The sequence below is a fragment of the Corythoichthys intestinalis genome, chromosome 3 (genome assembly GCF_030265065.1).
Source record: "Corythoichthys intestinalis isolate RoL2023-P3 chromosome 3, ASM3026506v1, whole genome shotgun sequence".
In the NCBI taxonomy this organism is placed as follows: domain Eukaryota; kingdom Metazoa; phylum Chordata; class Actinopteri; order Syngnathiformes; family Syngnathidae; genus Corythoichthys; species Corythoichthys intestinalis.
In genome coordinates this window covers 25116889-25128092 of record NC_080397.1, presented here as the reverse complement: position 1 = coordinate 25128092, position 11204 = coordinate 25116889, and the positions used below count along the sequence as shown (strand labels likewise).

Genomic DNA, 11204 nt, shown 5'->3' with positions numbered 1-11204 from the left:
CTGATGGCTTTGTAGTCTGGTTGATACTTGGTGAGGTTAAGCTTCATGCAGTCGTTGAGACTTCCATCAGTTAAACGTGATTGTAGGTTGGTCTTAATGTTCTTTAGATGTGAGAAAGACTGCTCACATGGATACGTAGAGCCAAACATTGTCAGTATACCAATACTCACATGCTGCAGTGTGTGGTATGTGACGGGGAGTGCGTTCCAAGTCTGCTGGTTGAGGTTTTTTCATTTCTGCCCACTTGTGTTGGCTCGCCAACTCTGCTTGCTGTTGTGCAAGTCTTTCCGAATCTTCATTCAGTAACTTCAACTTATTCACCCACATGTCTGAGGCCTTCAGGTCAGCAGTTTGTAGCTCAAAATCTCTGCAAGAGACATCAGGGATGTAACTTAGGTCAGTGCTGTCCACTGTACACTCGTGCAGATGGGTGATGAACTTAAAAAGACGACTGCACTCGCGAAATTCTCCAAAGCGCAGGAGATTAGATGTGAAGCCTGCTAGCTGCTGAAGATCAAGATGCTGAGCAGGGTCACTTGATGTGCATGCATCTTTAAACTCTCCTTGTTTTTCAAAGTGTAGCAAACAACCTGCTTCAATGTCAGAGATGAAGAGTTGTAGCTAGGGTTGCCACCTTTCAGAAATAGAAATAAGGGACGCCCCCGTCGCGCCCAAAGCCTTATGGGCGAAAAATATGTTCATTCCCAAAACTCCTAAAATGCATAGAAATGTATGTATTTTTAGATGCGAAAACTGTATTGTGCACTATGTGGGCATGGCAGTTTCCTTGCAGCAGACTGTTTTCTTTTTTTCTGCAGGTTAGTGAAAACAAAGTTATGGATATCGTAATTAACATTTGTGTTGTTGGCACTGAATCTGGTCTCGTGATCCATTGACAAGCCAAATTTTTTAAGGGAATGTTGCAGGAGAGCTACAATTCCAGCAGCTGACTCGTCTGAATTCTCTATGAAGTCCAGCACTTTTTTGGTGACCCCAGACTCTGGACTGAAGTACTGGACAGCAAGGGGAAACATCTTCCTGCTCAATTTATTTGAGGCACCGGTCTGTATGGAGATTGGGATGGGTGACGTTAAGATCTTGAGCACATCACCCACTGCCTTTGAACCCAGGACTTGTTTCAACAATGCCTCTTGCTTTGTTCTCCCCAAAGTCATTTTCTTCACCATTTTGGAATCACATAAAAATCTTCTGATTGAGCCTGTGTCCACAGTCAACACTATTGTAGCTCTGGCCATGTTTTACTGTGTGGTATACCTGTGTCACCTCAGCTGCAGTAATTTAGAAGGTAGGCGTGCAATGATGTCAAATTATTGCTTTAATTTTGGTATCACAATCAATCAATAAATAGTATATATTCGCAGTAGGACTATTTATTCTGTGTTTATTTGCTGTTAGTCTATTAGGAATAATTCCAAATGACGAGCATTAGTTAGCATAACAAAATAAAATGTTCTTTATGGGTACATAAATCCATTCCATATTGATTGATAATAAATGCATGTTTAAAAAAAAAAAAAATCAACATTCCTGAAAATAATCAACCCTAGTAGCAACTGAAATAGCCTAGCTATGCTCCATTCAATGCAAGATGTGTGAAGGTAAATATAAATATAGCCTATATGTTATCCATATACAAGAGCATAATAACATACCAAATCAAGCTCAGGGGATGTTTCAGGTACAAAGAATTGTGACGAAAGCGCTTCTGGGATCTTATATTCCGTTTGTGGAGGTCCCCTGCAGCATGCTGTTTTACACCTCCGTGAGACACTGCAAAAACTTTCCTGCCTGCCTTGCAGTTCACTTTATAATCATCATCAGTGACTCTATCGAGCCACTCCATTTTTCGGAGACGTTTCCTCTTTTGAGGATGAGGTGGGGTGTCCTGAGTCCTGAGCGTCTGCTTTTGGAGACATCTTTGTTTTGAAAACGCGCGGAGCGGTGCATTGAGCAGAGCGAGCGAGGTAACTAGGCAACGAACCCGGCGCGGTGCTGGGCAGACAGCTGCGGGCAGGCAGATAACCATCTTGCAGTCTTTCAAATCGCCTGCCCTTTTTGTTGGCTCAGTGTTCACTCATGAGCGCAGGTACGTGTTTGTGTGTGACAAACGTGCATAGGCTGGGCGCACCGCCGGCCAACCCCTCCCCGACGCCGGAGCCGGAGCCGCGGGTCGCGCGGGGTCGCCCCATGGGACAATTGTGAAATACGGAATAAACTGCGTTCCGTATTGGTTCGATATGGAGCGCAACTTTTAATTCCCAATTACGGGACGATTCCGTATTTCAAGGGACGAGCGGCAAGCCTAGTTGTAGCTTGTTTTCAAATGCAAATACTGCTTGTTGCAGGGATAAGATTGTATTTCCAACGTTTTGCATTTTCACATTGAGCTGGTGTAGACATTCAGTCATGTCCACTCAGTATGAGCTAACTCGGGATGCACAACATTTTTCATTTCAAGTAAAGTCCGGATTTCGCTCAGACAAGCTGCAAAACGGCTGAGTACCTTCTCCCTTGACAACCAACGCACGTTGCTGTGCAGAAGCAGACCAGGATAATTATTCCCAACTTCATCCAGCAGTGTTTTAAACTGGCGATCATTCTAAAGCTCGGGCAACAATAAAGTTGACCACCCGAACAACCAGCGACATCACCTCACCAAGCTGCTCGTCACACATCTGAGTACAAAGCGCCTCCTGATGTAGGATGCTGTAAAAACTTAGGATGCGTCTCTTTTCATGTTCCCGAAGCGCGACGAATCCTGTTTTTTTTTCCAACCATACTCGGAGCACCATCAGTGCACACCGAAACAAGTTTATCCATTGGTAGATTGTTTTCTTTAGCGAACTCAGTGAAGGACTTGAATAAATCCTCCCCTGTTGTTGTCCATTGCATAGCCAAAACGACAAGACCTTCCTCATGTAGTGTGTCACCGACAACATATCTTGCGATTACGCTGAACTGGGATAAATTGCTTACGTCTGTTGACACATCCAAAGCGAACAAAAAACACAGAGCTGAATTTATGTCCTTCACTTGCGTTGCCTCAATTTGATTTGACATTATGATGGTACGATCGTAAACAGTTCTTGCCGACAGGGGCATGTCTTTTATCCGTTTAATAATCTTGTCTTTATTCGAAAAGTCGTCAAAAAGTTCAATGGCAATATCAAGCATGAATGCTTTGGCTTACTCCCCATCTGTGAATGGCTTTGCGTTTCTCACAATTGCTAAAGCGCCACCAAAGCTAGCCAAATTCCAGTCACCCTGTTTGGTCCAAACACAGAGTTGTTGCTGACTAGCTTGCACTCTTGATAGAAGCTCTTGAATGCTTTCTTCCTGTTGTCCCCTGCAGGATATTTTGATGCAAATGTAGTATGGTGGGTGTCGAAGTGCCGCTTTATACTTGACATTTTCATAGATGCAATTTTATCATTGCATATTAGACACACCGCAGAACCTGCTCGCTCCACAAAGGCAAGTTCCTCTGTACATTCCTGCTGGAAAGTACGATACTCCTCGAATTTTTTTATTTTTGCCATGTTCTAAACAGGTTTTCTAAAATTAGTGGGGAAAGCGAAACTAAAACAGTGGGAAAATTACTATGCAATTGCGCACATCGGTCGCTATTTTCGACAACAAAATACGGGGATCCCACTCAATCAGTGTCTCTGCCTCATCTGCGATGCCAATGCGATTGATAAACAGATAAATAGATTGATAGACACAACGACATCTATGGTTGCCACTTTCCCACTTAAATTTCTGCGAACCGGCTTTCTAGTCGCTGGTGACTGTCGCCATTTCGCGCAATGCGCAAAGGAGTATAATGAAGCTTTTGTTTTGTTTTGTTTTTTAATAATCAAAGATTTGTTTGCAAACCTCCCAACCCCTCCCCAACACCCTTGCGGACTGGACGGCGAGTCTTCAAGGAAATCCAACATTGCTCCAGAAAATACTCTAAGATACCTCTAATGGGACATTTGCTACTGAACATCTTGTTTGGAACGTCGCATGAGAACTGCCTGGTTTGGAAATCTCATAGACTTCCAGAGATCCCAAGGCATTCCCAGGCCACCATAAGAGACAAGTCTTCCCAACGTGTCCTTGGTCAACCCTCGCCCGGGAGACATCCAGGGAGCATCCTAATTGATTGCACGAGCAACCTTATCTTAACCGTTTCGATGTGGAGGAGCAGCAGCTCTACTCCGAGCCCATCCCTGGTGACTGAGCTTGGGTCTGTAGTTTGCAATGTGCTGGAATCCCTGCCACACCTCCCGGGTGTTGTTGCTCTGGAAGCAGTGCTCGATCCGCCCCCTGCAGATAAATTTGGCCCCTTTGATGCCTCTCTTCAGCTGCCAGAGGAAACTCATCTTGGCCGTTTGTATCCGGGATTTCTTTCTTATATTCGTGATCCACAGCAGACCATAGGTGAAGGTAAGAACATCATATATCAATGGAAAAATATAGAGCTTTGTTTTTTTGACTTAGCCCTTTTTTTAAAAACATTTATTTATTCATTTATTTATTTTTTCCACAAACGATATATACACAGCCTGCATCACTTCAGATGCTGCATCGATCAGCCTGTCGATCTCTATATCAATAGAGGCTTCTCATACTGGACCTCTCGTTCTGGGCATATCGGTTGAAGGGCCATCTTTTTCGGTGTTCTCATATCGTGTGTGTGACATCTCCTACCCGAGAAGGTGAGTGCTGACTCAGATTCCTAATTTTTACTGTCGTATTTGAATTAAGTTGAAAAAACAAACTACAGAGTCACAATTAGCAATGGGAAGGAAAAATAAGTTTTGGGATTGTCTCCAGGATTTGTTTGCATTGGTAAATGTTTTATACAGAGGAGTCAAAGTGCAGATGTCTCTCAAAGTACAAATTTGTGTATGCTGCTACCCATTACCTTCACCACACACACTTGGACTCGCGGTGAGTGCATCTCTTCATCACCCTCATTATTTCCCTCTGCATTGTTTGAGGCCCCTCTCATCAAAATTGGTTTCATTCTTTGGGGAAACATAATACTGGGAGTTATCTAATTCATATGATTCCATTCAGAAATATTCATTTTTTTAGTTGAAGTTCACCATTATTGTGCCTTGACATATTTTGATGATCTTTTTTTCCATTCTTGTCTTGTTCCTTCATGTCATTTAAGAGCCTCCTTATCAGCCTTCGCTTGTGTGGTTTCACAATCTTATCTTGATGGGCTCTCATCCAGTGTAGGACTAGGACCAAAACAAGATGATGTGGGTTCCTCTTTTCCTGTTGGCTCTTGTGCATCTGATCTGCGCCAGGCCAAATGAGTGCAGTCAACAGATAAGTTCAGGTACCATTACATGGTACCCGATCCTGGAAGAATGATTCCTTATACCAGACTAGAGGTCCCAATAGGGATCTGCGAGATGTACCCTTTGCGTAAGAAGGGATGACTCTGATATGTGTGTTTGACTCCAAGGTTTGAACATCATAGATTATTCCTATTGCACCATGTCAAGGCTGTCCCAGTGGCTGGATCAAAAGTTGGCAGAGCATGCTGACACTGGTTAGTTGAGACTTCAGTCACATAACTTACTCGAACTTATAAGTCACATTTTTTTAGACTCAGCTAAAAATGACGAAATACTTGACTCATCTTGCCTGTTAGAATATCAAGTTACTCCTTGGCATTCTGCTTGTTTCCTGTTCTCCAGTGCCAGATCCCGTTGCAGATCCTGCTTTAGAGAATAAGCGTCCGGAGCAACCACCCATCAAGAAAGCTCTGAAGTCATCAGTGCGCTTCCTCAGAATCACAAACGCCACCCCATCCTCCGACTTTAGGAATACAAATCTGGAATGGAAGGCATGGAACGGCTGGCTGCCGGATGAAGCTGTGTCCATCTACAACTCGTATTCCAAACGCGTCGACTACATCTGCAAAGTGAAATGCCACTCAGGTTACTACGACTCCACGAGCGGAGACGAAGCCTGTGCCTACACGGCCGATGGATACGGATACACCTCCACGCAGTTTGATGTGCTAGTCAACAAAGACAACTTTGAGATTCTGGATTGGAAAGAGGGAGCCGACGGTTCAGTGACACCCGATTCTATCAAGACCTGCGATAACGACGATATTTACGTCGGGAAGAATGAGTATGGACTGGGGGAAGTGAAGGTTAGCGAAAAGGTGTTCAACCTTCCCTGGGGTGGAAGCCGCTACTGGTACCGTACCTACATGGTTCTGGAGTTACACAAAGACGTCAAGAAAGAGCACTTGATGGATGTAAAGTACCAAACATCGGGGATCACCCCGATTGAGTATCCGCCTGAGGTCTTGAACAAGGGTACAGTGTTCAACTATAATTGCCAACCCATGAAGGTAACACGCACCCTCTCCAAGACCATCACTTCGGCCAAAAAGTGGGAGATCAACTTTTCCGTCACAGCGGGAGTCGGCACCACTATCGAGACGGGAATCCCCTTTATAGTAAACGGGCAGATTTCATTCAGGGCTGCCTTCACCTACAAGTTGACCAAAAGTAACACGTATACTGAGAGCAGCACCTACTCTCTGACACTAGACACCGAGGTGCCCATCGGCCACTCGTGCACTATCGAAATGCGGGGGAAGAAGTACGCATTGAACATCCCTTACACTGCACGCCTCAAACGCTCTTACAGTAATGGGGAGACCACGTGGACAACAGTCACTGGGACTTACAACAGCGTCCAGATCTCAGAGGTGGAAGCTGACATGGAACGTTGTGAACCTCTGCCTGATGCTAAGCCTTGTTAAAATTCACTTAGATCTCAAAGTACAGATAAAACAACCTCCACTGTAAAGTTGGGTCACATTTTATCAAAGGGATGGACACAACCATCCTGTCTTTCATCCACCATCCATCAAACCATTCACCAATCACCCATCTTTATTCTCGATCAATCCCTTGATCTGTCAATTAATCCATATATCCATCCGTTCCGTTGGCCATTCATCTTTCCTTCTACCAATTGTTCATTCAGTTATATCAATCCTTTCTTCTGTCCACATGTTTATGAATCTATGAACTCACCTATTTCCCACCATTGCAACATAAAAAGCAATGGCGACTTATGTCGAAATAAAGTTTTTAATATCTTTATTAACACATTCACTCCTAGCCATTTTCACTGGTGCAACCCCCTTCGCTCCCTGCCATTTTACTGGACTTTGCAAGGCGCACAGAAAATTCTGTTCTATTGCTATATAAACATGGAAACCACCAAAAGAAAGATTAGACTCTCCTCTCTCAGCAGGAAAAAAAGTTAGTTCATATCTTTTTCCATTCTTTATAAATCAGCATTAGAAAATAGCTTAGTTTGAGCAATTTTCCAATTTCTGATGAAAAAACAGAGAAATTGAGCCTTCTGTAAAAGCATACATTTCAAACATAACTCTGACTTTTAACACAGCTATTTTTTTTTCTTTTGTGACATCCCAAACATCTGACTAATGTTTTCCTTCTAAAAAATGACATAAACAACAAGACAAATAGAGTTTTTGATAGCAAGGTAACAATTTATTTACACATAACTAAACTATTGAACTGAGAGATGACGCTGTTGTGGCCGCGACAGCTGGGGTAAACTTTTCCCTCACTGCCGCCTGTCTCATCAAGATGGATTTTTTTTTTTTTGTGTTTCTTTTGTGGTGACCACTGCTTCGTGGCGGAGTTCGCCTGGGGAATTGTGTGGGGCATGTTGTGTTCCTGGGGGGGAACTGGTTTGGCTGTGCGCGTTTCCGGCTGAGTCGCGGGACACTGGAGGGTAGCGGGGGACGTGAGCGGCCGAACATGGCGGCGCAAGCTCTGCTCAGCGAGCAGCACGGACTCAATGGCATCATCCACTGCACTGGTGGTCCTGGTCGTTGTGCTCGGTCATCCAGCGCCTGGCATCCCGGTCGTCCTCCCGGTTGTTCTGCTCGGTTGTCCGCCGCCTGGCCTCCTGGTCGTCCATTCGGTCGTCTTCCGTCGGCGCCCCGGCCCGGCCATTTGTTCCGTTGAATCGGGTTGCAGGTCTTACCAAATGCGCTACTGCCCTCCAGTGGCCAGTTTTATTGCTTTAAAATGGATTTTCAGCATTGTGCTTTGAAGCTAAGTTGCATCAGAACCTAGAGATGTCGCTTGTGAAAAAAAAAAACGTAAAAGACGTATAAATACGTATTTGGGACACTGAAAAAAATTAAAAAATGATCGTATATGTACGTTTTTGAGAGCAAATGAGTTAAGCTGTAAAGTATTTTCAAATGTGTGTATTATGGATGAGTTACTAACATTAAGCATCCGGAACCAACATGTTATTTTAATCAGCATTCCCGTCAAAAGGTCTTAAGTGTTAACTTTTGAATAGCTGTTGAAGGAGAAAAAAGTCGATTTTCTATTTCTACAGATTCTTTAATTCTCTTTATGATAAGGAGATCACGACACAAAATTCAGGAACAAAAGCAAGCAATGATCATCTATGATAAATACAATTGGTAAGAAACGAATAATTAAAAGCTGGACGGCCAGGACAAACATCCCTGAGAGCCCCCCGCAGTTGCTCCCAAGTAGATCTGTCCTGACCCACGAGATTATACAGTTTATATTTGTTGTCATACTAGGCAGCCGGCTGGCACCCACCTCTTCAAGGACAAACACTAGGCAACTGTCTTATCTAATGACCTTGCGTCAGAGAAGACACTGAGAGCTGTGAAACTTATCTGGTACAAAATTATATAGAAATGAATGTACCAAGTACAATGAACAAACATATGGGAACAAATATCTCTACACTGTCCATTGTAGTGACCACTGTCAGAGGTAAATTGTATTAAAGAGTAATGATGCATTTTTGACTCATCATGCTTTCTAATTCACAGATGCCAATGAATTTTGTTACTTACACATTAAATATGGCCCTTCCAACTTAAATTCTCATCAATGAACGCCAAGGTAGCTAATATATATATATATATATATATATACATATATATACACATATATATATATATATATATATATATATATATATATATATATATATATATATATATATATATATATATATATATATATATATATATATAATAAAATGAAATTGGGATTTTTTTTTTTTTTTTTACACTGAGTGAACAACCCTCTGGAACTCCACACGTGAGTTTAGCATGACTTGATGGCCATCCAATAATTCTAACAAACTGCTGCCTATTATGTTCCATCCATTTGTCATCTGTTCTTCATCCGCTATCCATTCACACCTATCCATTCTTTCATCGTATACTCTATGTATAGTATCATCAGCAAATGATAGGGAACAAAGAGTAAATGGTTGCTGTCACATAATTGGTATGTGTAAGAAAGAGAAAATGACCCAAAGTAGAACCCTGTGGAACTCCACACTGAGTTTGCCATGACTTGATGTCCATCCATTAATTCTAACAAACTGTTGATATTTTCCTTCCATCCATTTGTCCTGTTTTTCATTCATCATATATCTATACACCACACATCCTCCTATTTATCATCAAATATGTAATTCAGCACCTATTCACAACTATTCTTTATCTTGCATCCATAATGCAACATTTTACCCATTTATCATGTATTTTCTATCCCTTCACTATTCCATCCATCAATTCTTCTTTTTCATCCACCCACATCTATTCAACCAGCCATTACTTAATCATCCACACATTCACCCATTGATTGTCCAGTTCTCAATCATCATCCATCCATTTTTCTTTCATCAATTCTCTGACACGTGGAAGCAAGCACTCAACAGTCCTCATCAGTTTATGACTTTGTCCACTGAAGCTAAGTCCCTTCTCATACCTTCTTGATTTCTTCCGAGGCAATGCTGCCACAAACAGGCTCTCTGTGTGTACTGCGTCTACCAAACTTTATTTCCAAGAGGGTTTGTTTATTTATTTATGTTAAATAATAAATAATAATTGATGAAAAAGAATAAATGGTCTGCATGCAAAATGGCACTTTTCATCCAGGACAAAAGGGCCAATGCATAAGCGCCAATATTTCTGCACATGCCTGTAGGTGTTTAATGTGTTATTCCCTTTTTGCCGGCATTATGTATTTTGTAAAATATTTTAAGCTGAATTGTACTTCAGTTTAAGTAAAGATATAACAAATTCCTTCAGGTAAGGATCGAACCCGGGCCGCTACAGTGGCATAGCAGACAACTGAGCTAACCACACTGGCCAACTGCCAAGCTGCCAGCCTGCTTCATTTTCTTTTTTCTTTTTTTTTTTAAAAATACATCTTTTTATTCGAGCTGTTAGATGCATGAACACGATCCAGTATTTCACAGCCAAACCAAGGGTAAAAATTAATCCCCATTTCCATGATCAATACTGTATCAGAGAAGAAAAAATGGAACACATCAGCAATAATACTTTAATGGTATTTGCCAAAATTCCAGAGGAAACCAAAATTGTGTTTGGCTGTATCATGACCAGGACCTCCATCTAATATACACAAAAACCATAAATACATCACGCTAACAAAAAACCCCAAAGCAAAACAACCAACAAACAGCTTGCTCTTTTGAAGGTATTGGGAGTGAGGCTAAGAAAGTCACAAAATTCACCATTTCAATTTACCCATAAATTTAAGTATGGCCTACAAACCTGGCCAACACATTTATTAGGTTAGCATTGTAGACTTGATAAAGTGAGGTAAGAATACTCAAAACAACAAGTTACTGAAGAGAACTTTTATTCATTCATCTTCTGTACTGCATATTCTCACGAGTGTCACTGGAGCTTATCCCAGTTTATAATGGACAGGAGGTGGTGGACAGACAGAGGTCTCCAACCCAGTCCTCAAGGCCCGCTGTGGATCCTGGTTTTGGTTCCAGCCAATCCAGCACAGACAGTTGAACCAACAAGTTTTCTGTTAAGACAAGCAGCACCTGACTGCAATCGATTGCTTGCACTTGTAAAACACCAGATTGGCGAAGAGGTGTCGTCATCTTGTTTGGTTGGAATAAAATCCTACACCCACAGTGGGCCTTTGTTGAATAGGTTGGAGACCCCTGGTGTACACCTTGAACAGCCAATCACATGGCACACATAGACAAACAACCACTCAAATTAACAATCACACCCATGGAGAATTTAGACTACAGCAGGGGTGTCCAAGTCTGGTCCTCGA

General features: G+C 42.2%; 1 protein-coding gene across 5 annotated transcripts; it reads left to right on the top strand.

Annotated features, from left to right (window-relative positions):
* Positions 1–4321: 4321 nt before the first annotated feature.
* On the top strand, positions 4322–7157 carry LOC130913603 (natterin-3-like). Of its 5 annotated transcripts, none has more exons than XM_057832335.1 (5): positions 4322–4455; positions 4574–4727; positions 5260–5362; positions 5492–5578; positions 5727–7157. In XM_057832335.1, exons 3-5 carry the CDS (start codon positions 5278–5280, stop codon positions 6809–6811), a joined length of 1257 nt encoding a protein of 418 aa, XP_057688318.1. In that variant the 5' UTR covers positions 4322–4455; positions 4574–4727; positions 5260–5277; the 3' UTR covers positions 6812–7157. The 5 variants fall into 5 exon arrangements, with proteins under 5 accessions (XP_057688318.1, XP_057688317.1, XP_057688316.1 ...); XM_057832334.1 differs by having other exon boundaries at positions 5255–5362; XM_057832333.1 differs by having other exon boundaries at positions 5192–5362.
* The last annotated feature ends 4047 nt before the right edge of the window (positions 7158–11204 follow it).